Source organism: Terrapene carolina, unplaced genomic scaffold (genome assembly GCF_002925995.2).
Source record: "Terrapene carolina triunguis isolate 2854851 unplaced genomic scaffold, T_m_triunguis-2.0 Scaffold58, whole genome shotgun sequence".
NCBI lineage: Eukaryota > Metazoa > Chordata > Testudines > Emydidae > Terrapene > Terrapene triunguis.
The window spans coordinates 80520515-80547430 of NW_020664409.1; the positions used below are offsets into that span (position 1 = coordinate 80520515).

At 39.3% G+C, this 26916-nt stretch overlaps 1 protein-coding gene across 35 annotated transcripts in view; it reads left to right on the forward strand.

The window, feature by feature from the left end:
• Positions 1-26916, forward strand: part of RIMS2 (regulating synaptic membrane exocytosis 2) — a 791243-nt gene that overhangs the window by 483792 nt on the left and 280535 nt on the right. For 34 of the 35 annotated variants that reach the window (XM_026663674.1, XM_026663622.1, XM_026663658.1 and 31 more), the window contains 4 exons: positions 8035-8165; positions 10866-11037; positions 11666-11819; positions 26274-26342. In XM_026663674.1, the coding sequence (XP_026519459.1) occupies positions 8035-8165; positions 10866-11037; positions 11666-11819; positions 26274-26342 (526 nt within the window). Of the gene's footprint in view, positions 1-8034; positions 8166-10865; positions 11038-11665; positions 11820-22562; positions 22590-26273; positions 26343-26916 lie in introns of all 35 variants that reach the window. The other variant, XM_026663617.1, reaches the window with a different exon arrangement.

The following is a 26916-nucleotide window of genomic DNA, read 5'->3' on the forward strand; positions in this document are numbered from 1 at the left end:
CTTACACCAACAGCCTCAGCTAGTGAGCAGAGCCCCTCTAAGCATGAGTTCCAGAATTGAGGTAAAACTCTTAAGCCTAAGAAACCCTCTCCTAAGAATAGGGACATGAACATAAGCATAAGGTCATATCTTTACCTAGATATACCTCTAGTAGAAAGGATCCCTCCCTGTCTTGGTCAAAATTGGGCGAGTCCTCACGTGCAGGTCCTAAAGAATTAGGTCCTCAGAAAACTTCTGTCCAAGAAGTAAAGATCAGAGGAAGAAGATCTGATGGTATTGGCTCTGTTGCCACCCCACAAACCTAAAGAGCAGTACCCAGCGGTTCTGTCTGGGAGTTCAAAGCTGGAACCCTATCCAACAGCACCAACTGTGTGGGATCCCCTGAACACTAGATCTTCAGATGACTTAGATCCGCTGGTACCCTCCTCGGGAGCCCTTCAAACACCACAAAGGACCAAAGCCTTTGTGAGGTTCATGTCTATTTAAGAGCTAATCTGCTACTCAGCTCAGTCTCTGGTTTCATTTTTGACTTTTAGCAGCTCCCCTTCCTAGTTAGACATGCTGGACCAGCATGGGTGTTTACTTCAATAAAAAATCATCTCTCTCATGCATGGGCTTCTGACTCCTTCATGAGAATCCTAAACAACATGGTAGCAGAAGTGATTGGACATACATGTTGGATCATGTGGTGTGAACACTGATGAAAAGAATATGGAGCAACTAAGGGTTCCAGTGAAGCAGAAACTCTCCAGGCATGCAGTGGGCAACTGAAGGAGTTTTGAGCAGCAGCTCAGCCTTTACATGAAGGTGAGTGGAGTCACTGAGAAACCATGTAAGCAAAAGGTACTGTTTCTAAATATAGTGGGGCCTGATGAGTTAGATGTCTATAATAGTCTGCACTTGAGCCAAGCAGAGCAGGCTGATTATTATCCTCTGAAAGTTTGAGGAGTGCTGCATTCTAAGAAAAATGAGACTTTTGAGAGATATCAATTTCATATGTGGTCACAAAAAGAGGGAGAATCGTTTGAGGAATTTGTAAAGGATCTCAGACTGTTGAGTCAATTGTGTAATTTCAGAGGACTCAGATTCCCTAATTAGAGCCCAGATAATGATGGGGATCAGAGACCTGCAGCTCAGAAAAAGATTGCTGGAGGATCCTGATCTCAAGATAGAAAAAGCAATCAGCATCTGCCAAGCAACAGACCAGGCTGAAGCTTTTGGGGGGAAAGCAAGGCACTGAAATATCCTCAGAGAAAGGAGCAGAGACAGAACAGAAATTCCAGGGAGACAGCTGTGAAACACAATCAGAAGAAGTGTGCAGAAGACAGCATAAAGAGCTGTACATGCTGTGGTCACAGACATAGTCCGCAGCAGTGTCCCACCTTTGGACAAGGTTGCAACAGATGTAAGAGGTTAAAAGTGTTATGCAAGAATTTGCAAACAAGAGGAGTGTGGGTCCAGAAAGAAACATAGTGTACATTTGTTGCACAGAAAGGAGGATCACTACAGTGCAAGCAACAATGAAGAAGAAGTTTTCATAGGAATTTTGCAAGAACTAACGGCATCAAATGACTGGACTATTATGCTGGAAACAAATGGAACCTCTGTGACTTTTGAATTGGACACTGGTGCACAAGCCAATGTTGTAGCAGACTCTATTATAAAAGATCTGGAGAAAAAAACAAATGTTCACAGCAAGCAGATAATGCTTACAGTGGAGTAATGATTCCTACTGTTGGTGAATGTGATCTTGAGGTAAAGGTAAAAAATAAAAATGAAAAGATTAAGTTTGTGATAGTTCCAGGGAAATGTGTACCTATATTAGGGTTAAAGATGTGTACAGTGTAGGATGGGTATTGAAAAATGCAAAAGAAGGGCTAGAAATATTCTATACTGGCCACAAATGAATACAGATAGAGTAAAATCCATTAAGGCTTGTGAAACATGCCAACAATACAGAGATAACCAAATAAAATGGCCTATGACGGTAAATGAAGACATTTTGTCACCCTGGTCCAAAGTAGGCATGGGTCCGTTTACTTATGCTGGCAAGAATTATATATTATATATTGGTTCTGGATTATTATTCTCATTTTCCAGAAATAAGAGGATTTGAGAACACTAGAGCAAAACATATTATTGTGAGTATCAAATCTATCTTTTCTAGACATGGCATACCAGAAGTGGTCATGTCAGCCAATGGACCACAATTTGATGGTTATGAGTTCTCATATTTTGCAAGAAAATCCAAGTTTAAGCAAATTACATCTAATCCAAGATGTCCACAGTCTAATGGATTTATGGAAAATGGTATTAAGATAATAAAAAGACTATTAAAGACAGCAGAGGAGTCTTATACAGACCCTTATCTGGCATTACTAAATTATAGGGCAGCTCCTTTGAAACATCGATTTTCACCAGCAGAGCTTTTATTGATCTCTCCCATCAATTCTTACTGGGATCCATGGGATCATATAGAGGCACCCTGGATCCATGCGAGAATCACACTGGCCCTCCTCTCCCTTCCTTCTGACTCTTCATGTCAGAATCTGTGGAGGAGGAGTTTGAGCCAGATCCAATGTTTCCAATGGGTATGCCACGCTCCTCACTGTTGAGGCAGTTGTTCCATCATCTCCCTCTCCACCCAATGACCATAAGCAGCACCAGGAGTTGTTGCAGAGGATGACTACTGAAGTCCAGATACCTCTTGAAGAGGTCCAGGACACACAGCAGAGATTACGTAACACCCTCCAGCCTTCTAGCCCTTCAAGGGTGGCCTTTCCAGTTAAACAAGCCACTGACATGTGGCACACCCCTGCCTCTTGTGCCCCAAACCTGAAGAAAGCTGAGAAACAATATTTCATGCCAGCTAAAGGGGGCGGCATTTTTATTCACTCATCCAGCGCTCAATTCCATAGTGGTGCGAGTGGCTACAGAAAGGTCCAGAAGCAGTTCTCCAAGACTACCCCTACTGATAATGGTGTTAAATGCTTTTTTGGAAAAGTATAAGCTTGTATTTTGAACTCTGATGTATTCACATCTTTGAGTATCAGTTTAACTCCTAGTAAAGATTTTTAATGCATACCGAGTGCTGTTAGGCAATATTTTCCTGGGAAATTATATAGTCTTAAACATATTTCCCATTCACCATCTTTAATTAGCCTGACAGCCAGAATTGGCTGTGAACTCCTGTTCTTCCTTACCTTGCAGTTTCAATTTGCCACACAAATATCAACAAGTTTAATCAAGTATAACAATGTATGCACTGCCAATATATCAGTGCTGGCAAACAGGATGAGCCTGCTAGAGAAAACATTTATGTGTAGGTAGGCACCTTGAATAGCTATGATTTCCTGGCAGTTATGCCTTTAAACTAGGATCAATGTAAGGGCTTGTCTACAATACTGGCTGGATCAACGGGCAGCGATCAATCCAGTGGGGGTCGATTTATCGTGTCTAATATAGATGCGATAAATCAACCACCGATCGCTCTAGCAGTACTCCACCTCAATGAGAAGCGCAAGGGGAATCGATGGGAGAGCGTCTCCCGTCAACGCACTGCAGTGAAGACACCGCAGTAAATAGATCTAAGTACGTCGACTTCAGCTACGTTATTCATGTAGCTGAAGTTGCGTAACTTAGATCAATCCCCCTGTAGTGTAGACCAGCCCTAATTTATGAGTGCTTGGGCATTATCTTAAGTTATTCATGTGTGTAGTTTGCCAGAAATCTCCATAGAGAGCTTTGGTTTTTCTTGTTCACAAGTGTTAGTAGGAACAGTAACATTTCCAAATAAATACATTTCCATTGCAGATCAATCCATGACATTCCATTGTGCATGTAGACAGGAAATATAGGTGAAGTTGGTTCTCCTAGCTCAGCCCTACAATACTCTTTCCCACCCTCAGTAACAGTTGCACCCACTGTTACCTGTTAGCACTCCTCCCGTACTTGTTCCCAGCAGGCCAGAGAGCAGCCAAGACAGTATTAATCTGGTTTTGGCTATGCTCAGGAGCCACTCTTTATTTTGGGAAGGTACTCAGAAGCTCATGTCAGCTACACCACAAACTTTCCCACCTGAGGAGTAACATCTGCATTTATAGAAGCTTAATCTAAATAAAAATTTAAACAAAATCATCCCCTGAGGTATCATTTGCTCGAAAATGACACAAAATAGAAAAGAACTTACTATTTCAGCTACAAAACATTATAATTATAAAAATAATTATAATGCATAAAATAATTATGCACATTATATATAAAAGGAGAAAAAAGCAAAGCTCAATACCACCTAAGGTTGGTGGTGCTAACCATAGTCATCTCAGAGCCAGAGTTTATATGGCAGAGGATGCCAGTAAAGCTTGTGGTCACCTTCAACTGTGACCTTTGCATGCAGTTATGTGAGAGTGCATCTCCCCACCTCAAGACAGCAATGATTGGAACAAATCAGTAAAGAAGTCAAAGATACCATAATGTTAACAGGTGTAAATACATTCTGTTTTTACATCTGTAAGATACAACTGTCTATGTAAAGTATATCATATATTATACACACAACATGTGCTCCTACCCAACATTAAAAGAACATTATTAAGGTTGCAAAGTCAAGCACTCAAAAATTTCAAAATGCGAGAATTAAGGTTGTCTGTGCAATCTTAATCCAGTACCTTTATGCCTATGCATTATACTACAGTCTTCATTACATTATCACATACTATATTTTCAATTGGACCCCGGCCTCATTCAGTGCATAGGATAGACAGTGCTTTATCAATGATCAGTCAATAGTTATTTTCACTCCATTGTTCAATGTGTGGCTCTAGGCCTTAATTACTGCACACTATTCAAATCCTGCTCTGAAGGCAGAATTATCATGGGAATTTCTGTGGTGCTCATCACAATAATATCTGAGTGCTTCACAAACAATAATGAATTTATTTTCACACCAGCCCTATGAGATGGAGGTGTATGTGGGGGTGGCATTATCCCCATTTCACAGATGAGGAACTGAGGCACAAAGAGATTAAGGTCAAAATAATCCACTAGTTTGGGTGTCCACTTTGAGATGCCTAGTATGCCTGATTTTTCATACTACTTAGCATTATATAACAATTAATATGTTCAAAGCACAGCTCACACTGACTTCAATTCCAGCTGTGAGTGCTCAGCCTTTCTACAAATAAGACGACGGGGTCTCAAGTTGAGCACCCGTAGAACACAGAATTAGTGACCACCTATAAGAAGTTTGGTTTAAGTGACTTGCCCAGCATTGCATAGAATCTCATTGACAAGGCAGGGATAGAATCCAGTTCCTGAGGGGAGTATTCAATTGCCTTAAAAATGAGACCCTCCTTTTTCTTCCTGTAATTCCCTGCCTCATTCACTATAGACCTTCCAACTTCTGCAACAACAGAAGCAGGGATCATGCATACAATAGCTACCTTTATTACGCTCATGGCTACTCGTAAAATCTGTCTCCCCTTTCCCCCCACCTCTCCCAACTGCCCCAGTGGTTACCAGTCTCCTTCTCTTCCAGACCCTGCCTCCCCCTCTGCTCCTCATATAATCACAGTCTTCTTTCCCTCACCACCTACTGGACCCTGTCTCGTTGTGTTTCTCTCCTGGGCTCCCACTGCCAGTCTCCTTTCCCAGCCAGTCCCACTCTCCCCACCTCAACCTCAACTCCTAGTTCCACTTTCCCTCTTCCCCATTCCAGCCTCCTTGTCCCAATCTGTTCCTGTAACCTGCCCCTCTCAGTCCTTCTCTTCTCCCTCAGCATTCCAATCAGGCAGCTTCATGCTGCCTGGGCCCAGCAGAGGGGGCTTTGAGACCACATGCGAAACCAGCTCCTTGCTCTCAGTTCTGGTGCCTGGTCTGGCCTGCAGCAACCCAGAGCAGGGAAAATCCTGCTCAGGTGTGTTGGTGGTAGCAGCAGGGGCAACTCATATAGAACTCTTTGGTTAGGCAGGGGTGATATTGACAGTGCCCCCACCCACAGAGCTCTCTGCTTGGGAGTGATGTGGTGAGGCAGAACTTCCCTAGTGACCTGTCTGTGAGTGGGTGGGGGTTTCCAAGACATCTTTTCAGTCAGGGACAGCCCCTCTCAGAGCCCTTTGCTGAAGGAGACACAGTGATTCCTCTAGTTGGATGATGAGAAGTGGGCATTTCCCAACAGAGCCTACTGCATGTAAGATAGAGTAACACCTTTCCCAGGACTGTCTGTTGAAAGATGGGTGGTAAAGGTGGCACCCCACAGACTAAGGCCGCCTTTGCTGTGGTGTGGTCAGTGCAGCCCTCCCCACCCAACTGTCCAACTTGAATGAACATCAATCCTCAGTTTGGGGGAAGATTGCTAGAGCCCTCTGAATTGAGTGGTTGGGGGAACAGCCTTCTAGAGCTCTCTGTGTGAGTTGAAGATGTTGAGGGTAGCACTGCTCCCTCCGTCTTCTGTTTGGAGTAGTCATAGAGCCACCTAACTGGGAGTACAGAGGTGTCTCCACGAAGCTTGTTAGTGAGCTGGAGGCCCCCTCTTCCCCTGAAGAGAAATTTTAGAGAAAGTGGTAGTGGGGAACAGAGGCCTCCTCCTTCCTTTGAATATCACTGGATGATGTTAGGCACCATAGTGATGGACTGGGGAGGAATGAGGCCCTGGCCTACCAGAAAATAAGTTGAGTGTTTGTGGTTATGTTCTACCAAACTCACTGAAGTACTGGGAACTACAGAAGCCTGAGCCAGCCTTTTGTGTTTTTGTCATATGACCTGAGAAGTGTGCCAGCTGCCAAGGCCTATCTCTGGTTGCCTGAAGACTAGAAGCTGTGGTGCCAGCTGAGGTGCCCCTTCACCTGGCCTAACCAAAGAGTGTGAGTTGGGATCAGGAGAGGTAGTGTCAGCCCCCAATTTCCTGCCCATCAAGAGTTGTGGTGGTGGCAGCTCCCATCACAAGATTTACCTCCGCCGGGATGTGTCTGTTCCTGGAGATGGGCTGCTATGGTGGGTGTGGTGTGACAGGACTGAGCACTCCCCTCCCTGGCTTTAGTAGGTGCCACTAGTAGCTGCTGCTTCCTCTAAAACCTCTAGATCTTTTTCTGTCTGGAGCAGACTTTCTTGTACAGATAATCTGCTCTGTCAGCCTGTCTGTAATGATGTCACAGTGATGGTATCACACTATCATGTGATACCCTGATTATTTTTAATACTTAATCCTGCTATGGCTACACCATTTACCCCTGAAAGAGAGCAATGGTCTAATGTAGATATGCCCTGTATGTGAGCAATATACATCTGGAAGCATAATGTTTAGGCTGGAATGTGTAAATAGCAGTTTGTTATGAGCTTCTAATACCTGAAGTTAAAAGGATACTCCATGGTTAATCTAATCTAGCTCTGAGATTAATTAATTATAAAAACAACTTGTACAGCTAAATAAAATAATTTTTTGGCCTGTTGGTTTGGTTATTATGCTGAGTTGGATTGAGGAGGGAATCATCATAATGAAACATTCACCCACCCTTTCATCTGTTTATGGAAGCTCCTGAGAATTGAACATAAACATGCCTCCAAAATTATTCTGAATATCATTTGAACAGATCCATAATGCCTATGGCTTCATTCCATAGTCTTTCCTTCCCAACAGGATATGAAACATTCATTCATTGTGAATAGAGCCCTTAGAAATGGCAAAATATTTAAAGACCCCATGTAGCTAAATACTATACAGTAGAACCCAAAACTACAAAAGGAACATAATTTTAAACAGTTCACTACTTGGAAATCAATGAGAAAGATATAAGATGCATATATGTGTGTTTTTTTAATGAAATAACTTTTGATACACATTGAAGTTATTACAGTGTATCCTTTCATTTTTTCTGCCTCACTACAATTTACAAAATGGAATACAAATTATCTGTGTTGTAATAATCAATAAAACCATCACAGTTGAGGGGTTGAAGAGTAAAATGCATCTTGGGAGGAGGAATAGTGTACTAGATTGTTAAAGAAATGAGCTGACTAATGCATATTTTCTCATTACAGATAAAGCTGTGGTATGACAAGGTTGGTCATCAGTTGATAGTCACAATATTGGGAGCAAAGGATCTTCCTTCAAGGGAAGATGGGAGGCCAAGGAATCCTTATGTTAAAATTTACTTTCTTCCAGACAGAAGGTAGGGTCAAGGGAAAAGTAAGGGATATTTTAGTAGAAGTTAAAATAGATATTCAGATGACATGCAGAGTTGAAAAGAGATTGCTAGCTAATACTGGTCATACATGAGATTTTATAGAATAGTCTTAAAGAATGGAATTTAGTGATTGAACATGTTATATAACAGTGTAGAACAGGTTTTACATTTCTTTGAATACTATTTTCTGTTAATCAAATTAACTTCAGTTAGATTATTTTATCAACTATTGGATGGCAAACTAAAGATAAACCTGTCTGCATTGCATGAGGAGCTGTTGTTTGCAAATACTGTTGTTAATATTTTAAGGCCATATTATCTGCTAGGTTATTCTTGTGTACGGGACAGGAAATTCCACAGATATAGATTAACTGAGTTTCTGACTGATAATTTCTTCAAGGCATTCATTGTCCCCCCCATCCCCATCCCCACAGCAAAAGAGGAAGAGGGCTTGGCATCCAAAAACCATGAGTCTCAAATTGTGGTACTGACAAGTTAATGCTGATGAGGACCCGAACCTGTGACATGCTGAGAACCCTCAGCTCTAACTGTAGGCCCTTCTCACTACACAGTATTGATATTAATTTACACCAGTAATTCCCATGGCATTTAGGAGAAGATGATGGTGTGATGGGGCCTTTACCTCCCCTACCCCCTTGTATCTCAGTACTTGATTCTGTTAATGTAGTTGTTTCCATTGGGTCAGAGGGAAGGGGAACAGTTAGAGGAGTCCTTCTAACTGGAACTGCTCATCTGTGTTTCCTCTGCTCTTGTTGGCAGAGGGGAACATTTGGCTTTATTTTGTGGTATGTTGTGAAATGTAGCAGAGGTTTGCTGTAAATTGTGGAATCAGAATATGAAAAACTGATTGATGGAGTGATAGAATAATATGCATCTTTAAAATAAGTATTTTTACTGCATGTGTTTGTTATACTGTACATAAATGTTTCCCAGCCTGGAGATTCTGCCTTCCTATCCATCTCTCCTCAGCCCTGTCTGGGGCAGAGCCAGTTAACCTTAAATATTTAATTAGAAAGAATTGTCTAATCATGAAAGGTGCAAAGTACCTTCAGTTTCCATTGATCTCACTAGGAATTGAGGGTGCTCAACTCCTTGCAAGATTGTCCTTTTCATCTTCACCATATTCAGTATGGTAAAGTAACCTGAAATAGGATAAAATGGTGAAGTTAGCCAAACAAGAATGGTTTATCCATTTTATGTCAACTTGGATACTGTGATATCTTTTATGCCATCATCATATGCATTGCTGTATTTCAAAAGCTTTTTTACAAAAAGGTCCTGGTTAGGCCTCTTTGCCTTAAAAGTTTTTAAACCATTGGCCTAATAAAATATAGTGGTCTAGATCCTCAGCTCATGCAAATTGGCATAGTATCATTGAAGACAATGGAGTAGGCGAAGATCTGCACTAACTGGGGTTCAGATTCATTGTTTTATTATATTTATCTTGTCCACTTTTTTGAAGATCAATATTCCCACCAATAATTTCTGTTTTCATATTGTTAGATAATTAGAGCTTTTATCATGCAATGGGATATGGGCAGAAAGATCCCTATACCTAGGTTGGAAATGGATGGTCAGGTGATGAAAAGAAGAAAAAATCCCCAAATATAATATAAAATAAATAGAAATATATTATTAAAATAAAATAATGTATAGAATACCAATAATGATATATTTTGGAATTTTACTATGATTTGGTAATGTTTTACAAGAAATACTTTGTGTTATTCTTTTTATTTTCTTTTATGTGAGGAGTGTAGAATTTTTCCTTTAATTATTCCTGGTATTTCCTCCTCATATATAAAAGAAACAGCAGTTTGTCTTATTGAACTAGTTTTCTTCTGACAGCCAAACTGCTTTTTCTCTTCTCTGAAGAATAAACCTAGTAGTCTAAAATAAATCTCTTATGCACGGAAAAGTAACCTGCTAGAGGAAAAGAGCAGTTAAACAACTCAAGCATTTAATTAGGTGAGCATGTGAAGCTCTGACTAAACAAATTTCACTGGAAAAACATGTCCAATGTAACTTAGTTCTCTATGACAGGTTTCAGAGTAGCAGCCGTGTTAGTCTGTATCCGCAAAAAGAACAGGAGTACTTGTGGCACCTTAGAGACTAACAAATTTGTTAGTCTCTAAGGTGCCACAAGTACTCCTGTTCTTTTTAGTTCTCTATGGTGAACAAATCTAGTGTTGAAATACGCAATTAAAGTTCTTTATTTTAACAATCTGGATAAAATGCAACTACATGGATAACATGTTGTTCCAACATCTAGCTACCAGGAGTTTACAAATAACGCAATTGTTATTCATATAATTAGTATGTTATATACTTAGAGTATTTGCAAATATGCCAGTATCTTCATTATATTGTTAAAAATATATAAATTAGTACAGCAGTTGAATGATTCAAAAAACCCAGCAAGTTTTAAACTAATGAATTTTGTAAACACACTTCATGAATACAAAACTGTAAATTATAACCAGTCCCAGGTCCTAATCTTTTTTCCATCAGAAACTCCTAATTCTGATGTCCTTCTGGTTTATTGTTAGTCTTTCAAACTACACACAAATTACCACTGTTCTAAGAGATCATGCATTTAACAAAATGCTTAGTACAATGTAGTAGGTTTTTGGAAGTCTTTAATGTTTAAATTGCTCTTTGCAGTGATAAAAACAAAAGAAGAACAAAAACAGTAAAGAAAACATTGGAACCCAAATGGAACCAAACATTCATTTATTCTCCAGTTCATCGGAGAGAATTTCGAGAACGAATGTTGGAGATTACGCTTTGGGACCAAGCACGAGTTCGTGAGGAAGAAAGTGAATTTTTAGGAGAGGTATTTGGAACTGTTTTGACTCTTCATAATCAGTCAGTAGTTTGGGGACTTTGTCAATAGTACATGGATGAGTGATGATTTCTTTGGCTCTTGTGAATAAAATATTTTTATCTGATGTAAAGAAAAAAAGCTGACACTTTTGCACGTATTTGACTGCTTAATAGTAACTCTTCCTAAAAGTTACCAGAAATTTATGATGTAATGTTGGTATCAGATACATTCTTTAGTTGTTCTGTCTTAATAACAGCATGCACATAGTTTCAAAAAGTCATATTCTTTGAGGATTGTTGATAATGGTCCAAATTTGTCCCTGGCGTAACTTTACTGAAGATGTTGAAATATGACTGTTTATTAATTTGTCCCAAGATGTTTAGATGCTGTTCTGATTGTCATTAAGTTGCTAATGTTGCTATTAAAGCTAGAAGTGTTTGTCTTATTCGGTGTCAAAATTTGTTACAAGTACTATATTCGTAAGTGTCTTGATGGCTCATTTTTGAGTGAATGCAAGAACTCTTTTTAATTTCAAATGTGTATGTTAACATTAAAAGAATGAATAGAATAAAATGTATAGAAATACCTATTTTAAAATAGTGTTCCACTGTAGCACCTGTGCTTGTTCCTTTTGTAGATTCTTATTGAGCTAGAGACAGCACTATTAGACGATGAGCCTCACTGGTACAAACTTCAGACACATGATGTTTCCTCATTGCCACTTCCCCATCCCTCGCCATATTTGCCACGCAGACAGCTACATGGTGAAAGCCCTACACGGAGGTTACAAAGTAGGTTATTAATATTACTAATGCTGTGTATATCTCATCTAAATTAGTGTGTACAGTATGTTACATTCTAAGCGAAAGATTTGTAAAAGCAGAAGTTGACATTGTGTGTTTATTTTTCATTGCCATTAATCAGTGCCTTTTGATTGCCAGTGAGCGTCTGAAGTACTCAAAATGCTAATGCCGAATAGTGCATGACAGTGCATTCTTTCTTAAAATATATGGGCCAGATCCTCAGCTGAAGGAAATTAATTTAGTCAATGAAATTATGCCAGTTTTCACCAGCTGAGGACCTTCTAATCTGATTGTACACCCAAAGTGAAAGCACAGTAACTGTCTTCTAAACTTTTTTTTAAAAATGAAGTACAATGCCTTGTATGTAACTTTGCATGTATTGAATTTAATACAATTGTTTGTTACTGCCTTTTGATACTATCACTACAGTAAAAAGAGCATGTTCAACATTTTGTTAAATTCTGACAATTCTGAATTGTCAGACCATTTGCCATGCAAAAGCTTTTGTTTGATTTTGCAAGTAAAAGTGTGCTTCATAACTCTATTTTGTATGGTACAATATTAGAGGTCAATGGTAGGTTGCAGTAAATAGTAGAAGTGTTAACAAAAGAACTTATGCTGAGTTGGTAGAGGAAAATGTAATTGGGTACTTAAGGCAGAAAATAAGTGGTATGACCAAATCTTGTTTAATCGCCTTCTTTCTTTTTACCATTTAAATTACTTTATTGAGTCAGTGTTTCAAAGTTGTGCTTTGTGATTTACCGTTACAAAATTTCTGTAGGCATTGTAAAGTATCCTTTGTAAATCCTACAGATATTTTTGTAAAAAAAATTGTAATTTACAAGATTTATAAGATTTTTTTTGTTCACGCTCTCTCTCTCTCTCCCTCCCTCTATGCACATATATGCATACCTTGAAAAGATATTTATTTTTTAAATTTTGTTTTTGACAGTGGAGCCCAAACAATGTTCAGTATATTATAAACTCCACATGGATTCTCCAGTAATTAAGCTCATAAACATAAGTATTTGTAATAGTTGTCTACTTTGAGGTTGTGCAGCTGATTATGAGAGGGATTGGAATGCTCCATATCATAATATTCTGAAATTGATAAACTACTGCATCAAGTTGCGATGCATAACTTTCTACCAGTGAGATTATCATTATACTTAGTCAGATTTTCTTTTTCTGACTGACAGGTGAGGATCTCCTTTTCAATCCAGTATCCTTCTCAGTAGCTATGTTGTTGTTTTTGACAAATTCTTATGGTTTTTAACTATTTTGTTCCTTCTTCATTTCCTGCAGTTAATTTTTCTGTACATTTAAAAAAAAATTAAATTCAACTTTTCTGGTGTGCTAGAGTAGTTTTCTATTTGGCATTTAGTTAATTTTTTCCCTAGCTTTCAGAAAATATTTAAACCCTGAGTAGCAAGCCCCTTTATTTGTAGCATTTGACATATGTACATTCAAATGTTGGCCATTGTGGATAACCATAACAGCTAATTGCTTTGTTTTGGAGGTGTAACCAGGCCTCCGTGGGTCACAACTGAGAATACAAAATTCAGAACAAACTGCTGAGAAATAGGGCAGAGACACTCCAAAACTGGCTGTTATTCTCCCTTAAGATATACCAAACCAGCAACAAAAGTAAACTTCTGTTTCACCACACTGGTTAACAAGAAGTCAGAACAGCAGTTTCCTTAGACATTCCAGTCCTTGTATCACCACCAAAAACACTAGACTTTAAGATGAATGGTTCTTTACAACCAATTTCATGAAATGAAAGGTTCTTCTTATCCCAAAGGATCAGCCACACACCCAGGTCAATATATAACTCAGATCTTACCTAATAATCACGCTGTTGCCAATCCTTTAGTATCTAAAATCTAAAGGTTTATTTATAAAAAGAAAGAAAGAAAGGTGAGAGTTAAAATTAATTAAAGGAATCACATACATACAATAATTGCAAAATTTTGGTTCAGGCTTGTAGCAGTGATGGAATAAACTGCTGGCTTAAATCAAGTCTCTGTTTGCTTCCAAATCATTGGAAGGACCTCAGTCCCTGGGTTAGAATGCTCCCATTAGTATAAGTCCATAGTCCAGAGTTTTGAGCAGGAAAGAGGCAAAATGAAGATGTTTCCAGGACCTTTTATAGCTTCTGCCATGTTGAGGGAAATCCATTGTTTCTAACAAAGCCTTCAGCACAGCTATTGGAAAATTACAGGTAAAAGGTGGAATTTGGAGTCACACGGGCAACTCACATGTCCATGCATGATTTCGCTTAGTCATAGCAGGAAAGTCCATTAAGTGTAGATAGGTGTCTCCCATGGTCCATTGTGAGTTAAGTGTTCCTTGATGGGCCACTTAGTTTGAATATTTCCTTCAAGATGTGCAGGCTAAATACCTTGTGGGCATTACCCGAGGAGCAAACATTTGAAATCCAGGCATAGAGCCAATATTTATAACTTCAAATACAAAAATGATACATGCATACAAATAGCATAATCATATTCAGCAAATCATAGCCTTTCCATAGACACCTTACTTGACAACCTTTGTAGAAGATTTGTTGCAATTATGTAACAGTGGTAGCAACAATGATCTACATGGTCATATTTTAATCAGATAACGTCACCGGGGAAAGCTCATAATGATACTAGATTCAAGATCTGATCAAATATATTGCCTCATACCTTCAGATCTAAGGAAGATATTCTGTCTTCCTGGCCTCACCTGAACAATCTTGTAAGCCTGTATGAAAGCAAGTATGGAAAGCCTTATCAAAAGTTTCATGGTGTCAAATATATGCTCTGGTTGGAGGCCAGGACTTAGTGCAGAAATCCTTCTCCATTTCAATGTAGCTTTGACTCAAAAGAGAAGTTTAAAGCCAAAGAAGAAGTTAAAAGTGCTCATTATAATTGTTGGAACCTTCATACATTTCTCTATATGACACAAGGCTGTCTAAATTTCAGTAATAATATGTGTGTCCAAATTGAGATGAGAAGCCCACTCAGAAAGATTTCAGAATCATGATCCTTCTCGTAGCCCAAACTTCTCCTCACTTTCCTAGACTGTAGGTACTGCAAGATTTTGAAACCTAGTGTCCCATAAATTATTCTCAATTCAAATGGACATAGTTTTGCAAGCACAGAAATACAGAACAATGACTTTTGGAACTGAAATTCTCCAGATTTGGGACTGGGAAAATGTCCACACTGAAATTTAGTATTCACTAGGAATTCTTATAGGAAAAGGACTATGTGATAACTAAGCAATTCCATTGAGCAGTAGTAAATCTCATGAGTTATCCCTGCATCAGGAATTGCAAAATTATATATTTCTTGAACTGGAGTATGTCTGAATTAAACTTATTTGCCGCAGCTCCGAGTTTAAAATTATCAGCATCAGTTTCTTGCAGAAGAAAGTGGGAGAGCCACAAGAGTGCTTGGGGAACAGACTTGCATATCCCTCTGACTTCACCAAGAAGAGAGTGTTTATATTCTACTAATAGCACCATAATGGTGAAGAAATAAGTGGTTCCTGTTCTTTTTGTTGGAGGTTTCAAGAGAAGATTCAGCTAAACTGAAGGCCTTACCATGTCTTTTGACTTATGAAGGTCTTACTGAATGCTGTGATAAAAAGTCTTCTGTATAATGGAATATGAATGTGGTTCTCAGATTATAAAACTTAATTTTGTGCAAAGAGATACTTGTAAAATCAAGTTTCTTAGACCGAAAATGTTATGTCTGGTGTCAGTTAATTAAACCTATAGGGCAACTGAGTTCCAAACTTTAGTGACTATGATTTTATGAAGAGACAATGATGTTGTGTTAGATATGCAGATACCTTCCAAGCTGGTCTCAGAGTTCCACCACAATCAGTCATCCTGTTTATATTTTTTCTATTTCCTAAGCTCTGTCCTGGTGTACTTCTACATGTGCAGACTTCTAAAAGTCTCCAGTGTTTGTTTTGGAGCAGACAAAATCCCTTAGAAAGTCAGTCCAGCTATTTTCTTTCATTTGGCACTTATTGCTTCAACTGTGTATTGCATAGTGAATCTTGCTTTCAGCTACTGGGGTCACAAAAGCTGTCTTCAGGTCGAGACAAAAGTAGTTCAACCCTCCCACTTTCTATTTGTATTTTGGAATGACACTAAGTATATTATTGTTAGTTTGTAAAATAAGAGCTGCCTTAGTTCATGTATACAAAAGTTGTTGCTGTTAAAAATATCTCATTCCTCGTTTTAAAAATATAGGTATTTTCACTGTATTAGAGGTACTGTATCTCTCTCAAAAAAGAGATTTTGAATTACAAGGATATTTGTTTTTCTTTTCATATGTAGACATATCTGGGCTTTATAGTCTCCAAATTAGTGTAGCTCTACCTTTAAAGGAGATAAAATTATTTAATTTTTGTTCTCTGAAGGTAGTATAAAAGAATCACCTACACTCACCCACTTTCTTTTCTTGCTAGAGTCGGGGATATGGTGTTGTACTTGTAGCACTTTCAATTCTCTTTTTAGCTTCAGTGAATTTTAGTGATCATGAAAACTGCCAGATTGACAGACCTGAAGAATGCATTTCTGTACTTATGCACAGCCAGTGATGTAGAGCAAACTTTCCACAGTACCCCATATGCTGGTTTGCAGTGGCCAACTCTAGCAGAGAGTAGTTCAGTTTCCATACCCATTTATTTCTCGATTGTCTCTGAATAGACAGATTTTGTGATACAGACATGTCCACCAAGAATTAGTCTATCATTGATTTTCACTTATGTCACTGAACCTACAACAGATGGTAACAAGTTTCAGTCATCTCCAGCCTGTGCTGGATTTGAATTGGTGCAGATGAAGGGCTTTGTATCCTTAACCAATCCTCCCACACTATCCAATTCCTGGACTTTCTATTGAGAAGTGCAGTGCATTGTATCTGGGGGTATCTCATATATACACGTAAAGATTACAGCTACTGCAAAACACTCAAATATACAACATTTAAAACATAAAAATATATCTTCTTACGGCCTTTCAGCCAAGGGATTTCATGGTGCCATACTATGCAAATGACACTGTTTGGCTCTTATACAATGACTATGTTTTAAGCTTTTTCATATAGCATATAAGGTCTATGGTAACATAAAATGTAAATAGTCCCATAGGTGGTGAGTTATATGGGCCCGGAGTGCCCGTGCTCCACCAATATTTAAGAACATGGGCCCAGCTCCACCAATGTTTGGGCTTATCGCTTCAGGGGGATGCGGGGTCCAGGGCAGCTTGGGGGGCTAGCAGGGGGCCTGGTGCCAGCAGCAGCGAGCGACCTGGCTCCAGCCCGCCCCGGTCCACCTCGCCGGCTCCCAGCATCGCTCGGGGGAGGGGCGGAAGCCAGAAAGAGGTGGGGTGGGGATGGAGGCTTGGGGGAGGGGATGGAGCAGGGGCGGGCTCAGTTGTTTGCTGCTGCCGGCGCTAAGCCTCCCACTAACTTCCCAGGCTGCCCTGGATCCTGCCTCCCCCTGAAGCACGGGGCCCCCTGAAGTGTGGTTGCCCCATTCCGACCTATGGATGGGATGGCTCTGGGTCCGGGGCGGCCTAGAGGGTTAGCAGGGCGCCTGGCACTGGCAGCAGTGAGCGACCCCGCCCCTGCTCCACCCCCTCCCTTTCCCCATTCCACCCCTTCCCCCGAGTGACGCCGGGAGCCGGCAGGGCAGAGTGGGGCAGGCTGGGGCCGGGTCACTCACTGCTGCCGGCACCAGGCCCTCCACTACCCCCCAGGCCACCCTGGACTCCGCATCCCCCTGAAGCGCGGGGCCTGGGGTGGTTACCCTGGTCCGTCCTATGGACGGGACAGCTCCCTTTTGGGCACCACCAAAAATTATATAAACCTGAATAGTCCATCTCACTGATCATAAGTGGACTTTTGGGCTACATTTTTACTACAGCCTCAACCCAGCTTCCAATTATGCACCCAAAATCAGCTGTGCATAAAAAAATCCAGGCAATTCTATAGGTAACTGGGGAGTTATTTGCATTATTTTCCTTCTGACAACTGATTGTAGACACAACATTATAGGTAATTTAAAAAATATTGGCATTTACCCCCTGTAGTTGATCATTATACTGTGGTATTCGTGACATTTCTCATACAATATGTAGAAAATACCACAAATTCCATGGAAAAGTTAATAAGTAAAGTAAGGTAAAGTAAATATTGTGGTATGGTATCACATTTATGCATTACAGCAGTTCAGATCAATGGGACTGAGGCAACCAGTAGTTCTACAATTTAAACTCAAGAGGTTGGGAGGCAAATCTTCTGTATTGTGGGCCTGCAAATCTGGAAGGTTTTTCCTCTCTGTGTTTCCCAGGGTACATATGTAGAATTCTTCACATTGAAAAGCAAGATATATTTGTTTCACATTTTACAATTATTTGCAGTTGTAGGTATGAGGAGTGGACAGTGTTTTATATTTGAGTCATGTGGGCTGATATTGAGTGGTGGGTGAAGGTGTAAGACTATTGAATATTTTGAGGCACTAATTCTGTACTAATTCTGCTTTGTTTATAGAGACATATGCCCTTTGTTTATTAAAACTTGTTTTAGATATTTTTAAAATAATTGAATTATTGTTGTTTATTTTTACTTAGTGTTAAAAAAACCAACAGATTCATGTTTTCAAAGTCAATTCTTACAGCTTTAGAACCACACTCTTCCCTGAATTATTGATCCGTTAACCACAGAGTGTGGGTTGACAGCATTGATAATGGTGAGATGCCAAACAAGAAAAATATGTACAAACCAGAATTTTTCAGTCCCTCTGGAACACAGCTTCTCTAGCACTTTTACAGGATTGGAAACCTGCAGACATAAGGATACATAATATGGCTGAGATCCTGAAGGAGAAAAGTTTTAGATTCTGAGCACTTTCACTAGGGGGGGAAATGAATTAATGTCAAACTGTGACCTTCAAAGAAAAACTTAGCAGTTTTCAGAAATAACAGCATTTGGAATTAACTGTGAGAACCAACAAATAATGGACAAACTGCATTATCCTGAAAAGATGAAAGTGAATGTAACTGCCAAAAAAATTAAAAAGCAGTATCTAGAAAATCAAATTAGAGTCCTCAAAATATCTGAAAATAAGAAAATTCCTAACTGGTTTTATTACATGAAGAATCTTATATTGTTTGTTCTTAGAATTAATGTCAATGAGGACCTCATTTACCAACCTACATAATTCCAAAGTGAGATACTGAAAAGAACTCTGGTAAGGGAGAAATTCTGGTCGTCAGCATTTCGGGACAAAGATTGAATGCACCATATGCAACAAAAGAAATCTGCGTATAGTATAGGAAAACAAAACATTCCTTTTCCAAATTTAGCCTGATTAATTTGGATGAGAAGAAAAAATTTGATATCCCTAAAAAAGGTCTAGATGAGGGTATACATTCTGCAGTCCTCTTCATGGCTAAGTGTTGGGCAATTTACCAGGAGACAGGCTATCTTTTCTGGAGCTAAGCTTCAAATTTTAAATTACTAGAAACCTTCAGGTCCAACCAGAAACATGGGCAATTTAACAAACTAGAAGACTCAGTTCACAGGTAACTAACCCAAAGATGTTTCCTCTGTTAGTTAATTTCACTGACTGGATTTGAGATCCTGGATTCAGTTCCTTGGAGTGTAGAGGCAATGCTTTCCCTCTATCTTCAGCAAAGTGTGGGGATGAATGGAATTTTATAGTGAAGGTTCAAGCCATCCCTCCTATTGCACTGTAATGTTAAAGTTTGCAAATCTGTAATGTTGCAACTTGTGAAAAACAGGAGACTTTTTATTGGTATTGCTGAAATTTGAAAAGTTTAATAATAACTGAGATAAGTATTGAAACATGTTTGTGATTTTATCCTGTGAAAACAGGGCTATTGTACACGTAGGCCCTGATCCTGCAATGAGATCCATGCTGGCAGAAACCCCATTGACTTCACTGGGATTCTGCACAGGCAGAGGTCTGCTCACGTACATCTTACTGCTGGATCAGGATCTTATATATCATGTTTTCTTTCACTGTACTGTGAATATGGAAAGCCAATAAAATAATTTTAAGTCAATGCCACCACCATCAAATTTAAGTTGAGGTAATTATAACCATTATATCTCACCAGTCAATAGGCATGGGGCACTTAATGGAGAGGCATATGGTTTTTTAATATTATAATATGGAGCATTTTACGTGCATTTTACATGCAGTAGCACAGACCCACAAGTGGAGAATATATTACAGATATTTAACTCTAGTGAGCAAGAATAACTTTTTTCTTTCATGCTTTTTACATAATTTCCCCCTTTCTTTTGTGGAACACAGGCCTTGGGCATGTTATCTTGGTTTGCATGTATGAGTGTTTTGTTCATAGGATATGAATATCAATACCAGTATTATATTCTTATTATACATGGATGAGTTATTAAATCCTTTAACAAAAAGGTATTTAACATGATACAGGGGTGTCTGAAAGCCTTTAAACTACCAATATTTTTCCTTCTGAAAGGACAACTGTTTAGGCTATGAATTTTCTGCTGTTTTGGATAATTAAAAAGAGGCTACAGTAAAGTGTGATTGAACCACAAAAACATTTGAAGGCCCAGCAAAAATTTCCAAAAGCAGTGAAAGGGAATTGGGGTATTTTTATAGTTCTCTAGGTCTGGCTACTTTATATAATCAAGTTAGTAAACTATTCTCTCCCATAGTAATTCCATTCTGATTCAAGAGGGCCAAAAATGGAAATCACAAGAGAAAAAAAAATGTTTTCATAGCAAATTAAACCATTTGGAGGCAAACTTTACTTTGCTAAACACCATATAAATAGCAGATTAGGTTGTCTTTAAAAAAGGTTTAAAAGTTTCTGGTTCCAGAAGGGGGCATTCTGTTCTGACTGAGGGTAACAGACTCTTGATATAATGATTATGCATAATAAACTATCATATATAATTTTATAATAATTTCTGGAAAAATGTTTAAAATTATTCTAATGTTACAGTTTCTATCTTGTAACTATGTAAAGGCAAAGGTGGCTGCTCAATAGTCATAGGCTGCAATATTGCAATGATCTCCACATGGGCATAGGCCTATGCCTTCCAGTACATCTTCCTCTGTACAGCTCTTTGCAGAACTAAAGCCTTAGAAAGTCCATTCCTCTGTAATACATCAAGGAACTTTTGTCCAGATTCAAAAAAGTATTTAGGTGCCTAATTCCCTGCTGAAGGAATCAGCGAATACAGTGATTATGGGTCCCTGGAAACTATATTGTCTAGTGGAAAAAGAAGAGAGCTCTTTTAATTTTAATTATATTAACCAACAAAAACAATTCGATAATATACAGAATTGCCATTTGTAGGTAGGTTAGTAGCATCATATACACTTTACACAGTGGGAAACTGAAGCTCACAGAGATTAAGTGACTTGCCTTTGGGGGCACACTGATCTAGCAGATTACTGCTAAAACTAGTTGTCTGGAGACTAGGGTTCCAATTCTCGATTCTGACACTGACATGCTGTGTGACCTTGGACAGATCACAGCCTTACTGAATTTCAGTTTCCTCATCTTTAAAAAGGGGGCAATTATATTTAACAACATTATAAAGTTGTTGCAAAGTCTAAACAATATTAGTAAGCTGTTACTCATGCAAAATATTATTAGAGCCTCTTAATGGCCGAATAGAACTCGGGACTTCCTGGCTTCCAACCATGTTCTCACTGCGTTGTGAAGACAGTAGCATCAGCTCCTTCGGTGGTAGTTTTACAAATTTGCAAATGCAAAAGTGACTTTTCACTTTTTCACAAATGATCAAATAATGAATTTAGTCCCAAAAAATTGAAGTTTTGGAAAATTTGTCCAATTGCATGAGTTAGAGACCTGTAAAAGAGACAAACTTTATTTAAAAAAGTCCACCAAACAAAATAAATGTTTTGGTCTGCTGAGCTGTTAGGTGAGGAAGCAAAGGAGGAATACAAATACTAAACTAAATCCTGCAAGCTGGTACCCACATGAATAATTTTGTTTATGTCAGTAATCTCAAACTCAGTAGGGCTATTGGGAGGAATGGAGTTATTCATATATGTAAATGCTTGCAGAATTGGGGGCAGTGAGTTGGTGGAAGGAGGGGAAGATTGACAGAGACTTTATTTTTTGGTGTGGTAAATTAGGAACAGGACTTTTAGGTGCCAGCCCATAATAGCATGCAGAATTGCCACAAGTGAATGCTGCTGATAATATTCTGCTGGAGACTCCTTCAATTCGAAAGCATTGCACAATCACTTAAGGATAGTAATTTATTGTTTTATTATATTAAAATTCACATAACTGAATATTATTTGAACAGACTGGTTGCCATTAAAAAGTAAACATTTATTCACAGTTATAGTTCAGAATAGGCAACAACTGGAGTATCTTTGGCAACATTGTTCAGTTACTGGGAATAAAAGTTGACTTTCTATTGGTGACCAAAGTGTCATTGTTGTGGTTTAATTTCTGCTAGTTACTGTGGTTTTCCTCTTTTATATTTAATTTGCTTTGAATTAAATACCTTTATGGAAATCTTTAAGCATTAATATGGCCAGCCATAACTCCTCCACTTCTAAACAGAAAAGTGATTGCAAATTCACAGGTTCTAAGCATCCCTGTTACATGTATAGATTTCATGTATTTTTTCTTGACATCACTTCATTTTAATATTTGTTTTGCAGATAAAGGCTTATATTCATATAATTCAGGTAAATTTTCAGCATGCCTGAAGTGTTTATTGCTTGCATATATATGCACAGTTTAAGTTGACATTTTATTGATGTGCTTATGCTACATACTGTGCATATTTTAAATTGCTAAAGAGTTCCTTGGCTTTCCTGTGTGCTTTTCAGTCATGTCCTTTGTACTGGCTTTATTTTTTTCAACATCTTAGTATTGGGAACACCTTGCTGAAATTCCAGTGACTTTGAAAGTATAATATTTGTTTTGCCTGTCTCTATTTGAGGGTAGATAGAGATTTGATAGATAAGTTGTAGTATGCTTTACTAATTATACTGGGGAAATATTAAGTTATTTTGGTCAGAGATTTATTAAAATTGAAAACTTGTACTGAAGCTGCTTTGTGAACTGTTTTAAATAGTTAAAGAATGCAGAAATGTGGTAAGTAAGATACTGTTAATATCAGCAGAAGTGTCTTTGTATATAGCTATATTATACCGTCCCAGTTGCAAATCATTTTGCTATATCTGAGAAAGAAAAGTGATGCTCTTAGCTTTCCTTAATTAAATATAAATAACCCAATAATGTAAAGCCTTCCTAATACAAACTTTAATTCTATCACACATTTCATGTGGGACTTTTCCAGGTCAAACAGTTTTAATTACATGAACTTCACTGAGATTTGGTTCACCTAATTATATTTTAATTATGTTTAATAAATGTAATACTAAGAAATTAAAGCTAATACTATGCCCACAAAAATCTCTTCAGCCACGGATACTCAGGGCCTGAATGAAACTGAGAGAGCGAGCTGCATGGTAGTCAGTTGTGGCTTCCTAAGTCCAAAGCTGTTTCTGTTTCAAGCCTGGCATAAATTCGAATAATTTAGGGGCTGCACTAAACTAGACCAAGGGGCTCGTAGCGCGGTGAGGACTCCCCGCTGTGGTGCCTCCTGCTGGTCGTCCAGGGAATTAGCTCACCAACCTCCGAAGCACCCTCTGCAGGCTGGTGTCTCGCCTTGCCGCTGGCCCCCGTGTCCCTCCCAGACCCCAGTGCCCCTCTACGTCAGGGTTTCTGCCCCTACAGTACCCTGCAGTCTCTCGGGGTCTCCCCTCCCCAGGGAACCCCCAACCCCCTATCCCCAACTCGCCTCAGTCTTTGGCTACTGCCAGTCACCGTCTAGCCCCCGCTCACTGGGGCGGACTGCAGTATAATTGCCACTCATCATCGGCAAGGAGGATTTGAACCGGCTGCCTCCGCCTACCCTTGGGATGCCCCTCTGCAACCCCAGTACCCTTCTTGGCCTTTAGCAAGGCCTGCAGGCTGGGGGTTTTCCAGGCCGGAGCTCCCCAGCTCTTCTGGCCTTTCTCCAGCCCTGCTCCACTTTAGGTCTCCTGCTCAGCTCCCAGCAGCCAGGCCCATCACTCTCAACATCCAGAGAGAGACTCTCTGGCTCCAGCCTAGCAGCCCCTTTATAGGGCCATCTGCGGCCTGATTGGGGTGTGGCCCAGCTGCGGCTGCTTCCCAAATCAGCCCAGGCTTACTGGTTCCCCACTACAGCCCTCTCACAGGGCTGTTTTAAGTGCTTCAGGGCAGGAGCGGGGTTACGGCCCCGCTACAGGGCTACATTCACTTCTCCTCCTCATCATCATGTGTAAGATTGCCTATAGGGGCCCAATCTGGTAGGCGAGCTCTGAGTCCACTTACCAGATCATGCTCCGCAGGCAAGTTAGGCAGAGGAACACATATCTTCCCCTGGTTCTTGCATTGTTCTGGGGCTTACATGTTGGGACACCTGGTGTGGAGCTGCTCTGCACATGATCAGAGACAGAAACATAGATGCCTTGGGAACTTTATTGCAAAAATTTAGGTGCCAAGTGAGCTTAGGCACCTCCAGGGTTTTGTGGAAGCCAAGGGGGCGGGGGAGGTCTGGTGATTCCCAGTGGGGCCTGATTCTTGGATTTAGGTGCCTAAAGTGGCAGTTAGCCACCTAAGTCCTTTTGTGAATCCAGCCCCAACTGACTAAGCCACCGAAAGGCCATCTACCATCTTGAGATAGCTCTAACCACTGGACAATATGTTATTCTGATGTCTGTCTTAGACTGTCCTGTTGAATTTGTTCCACTTTGTATATGTAATTAAATATACATTGGGCCTGAGACAGAGTGAGAAATGAGTCCATACTCCAGTGGTTAAGGCACTCACCTGAGAGGTGGTAAACCTGGGAGATGTCTGTGCTACCTTGCATGTAAAAGCAATATCTCCCTGGGATATTGATGACAGAACTATGCACAGGTCTCTACATCACTGTCTAATATCTGGTCCAATGTGGAAAGTAGTTTCAGGAGGTCTTCCAGAATTATCTGCCTGCTAAAGCTGTCTGTTTTCAAAACATTTATAAATACAGAGTGTTTCATTCATGATTTGGAAGAGGCTGGATAGCCATCTGTCTTGGATGGTTTAGACACAACAAACCCTGCATCTTGGCATAGGGGGGTTAGACTAGATGACCCTTGTGATCCCTTCTAACCCTATGATTCTATGTAAAATGGCATGCACTATGCGCCAAGGGGACACATCCTCTTCATTGGATCCCCAATCTGGCTATACACCCCTGATTCTATTACAATAGGGTTCTTCCCTACTATGGAGGAAGGGGCTAGGATCCACCCTAAGAGATATGCAAATAATCTCCATTCCCCTGAGTAGTGATTCTTTTTAGTCTCTGTGTCCCTTTTCTACCCATCAGAAACCTTGCACACATGTCAAAGACTGGTGGCAAATAGGTTAAGTCTCATAGCTAGTGACCTATTGGATGATTGCAAACAGCCTGAGCTGACACACATTGGGAGCATGTAATCATTTGTTAATATGTATTACTACAGAATGCTAAAAAATACAGATTGCCTTGTCCTCATTTCAAAAAGTACATTCTCTTTTATGAATGGGTGAGTATCACCCACATGTTAGTATACAGATTTTAACATTCCAATATCAGCAGTAAAACAGGTTGGGCAGAGCATGCACCCCTCCTGTACTTATAAGATGCCAAAGAAGAAAGAGATAAGTGTGTGTAAGTAAAATTAAGCCAAACAGAGGCTAACACATTTATTTGTCATACATGACCTACATTTTAGGTCTAATTATGGATTTAGAATCTGCTTTTGCCAACTAAGCTCTAGCTATTTTAACAAGTGTTGTGCTTGCTGTGGTAGCATTAAAATACCTCTTTTCCTCTGAATTTTCACAGCTATAATTTGTCTTGCAGGATGCAAACTATGCATATGAAGCTGCTAAGCCCTAATAATGATTATCATTACCTTTTAGAAAATGTAGCATTCATTTAACATAATAGCTATAATTCCTCTTCCAAGTGTTTATAAACGAGTTTAGCCATATTGCAAACAAGCACAAACAAATGCAAACATAGCATAACTTCAGTATTTTGCAGCTGGATTTCATTCTTTCACTTTTGAACTATTATTTATCGATTTAGAGGAAAATAGTTAATGTGCCACTAATTAATAACCATTACAATAATGTACATATCTTTCTGTTCCAAGGATCCTGCATTGATTCTCCTTGTATTTATCTATATATTTTTGCCAAGTTGTGTAGTCTGAAATACATTTCATTTGGTTATTATTATTGCCTGAGCAGTTCTGACTTACAGTAATAACACTGATATGTTTGTGACGATTCTTTTTCTGCAGGGTCCAAAAGAATCAGTGATAGTGAAGTCTCTGACTATGACTGTGATGATGGAATTGGTGTAGTTTCAGGTATGAATTTCTAAATGCATTCTTCTAGTTTCAGTAAAGAGCTTTTTTATTTATCATGTACTAATTTATTGTTGCTTTTCTCCTGGTAAAAAATAAATCAGCACTCAATACACATTTTTCTAACAAACACCCAGTATGCTGTGAGCTAGCTTTTCTTAACGCATTAACTACAAAGATGACTTGTAAAGGGGAAAAGCAATGATCCCTTTTCCTTTTTGGCTTCTTTATAATGTATTTTGTCCAAAAAACCCCCCCCAGAGTTTTATTTTGTTGTGCTTTCTTTTTAACTCGGAATTCAGGTCTTATGTTATCTGGAAGACTCCATGGTGAAATCATAGTGAAATAGTGAGAACACTGGAGTCAAGGACTCAGAAAGCTGAGCATTTGAGGGGGGAAGGGAATTTTAGCCACATGTTTTTAAAAGTCTATTTGTTTTGTTAACAGATATTTAATTTCAGTGCTTCATGAGTATTTAAGACCAAAAATGTTATTGGCAAAGATCCAACACCCCACCTCTTCTAATAAGATGCAAAGAACTCACAATAAACAACTCTGAGTTCTCCAAGACATCTAT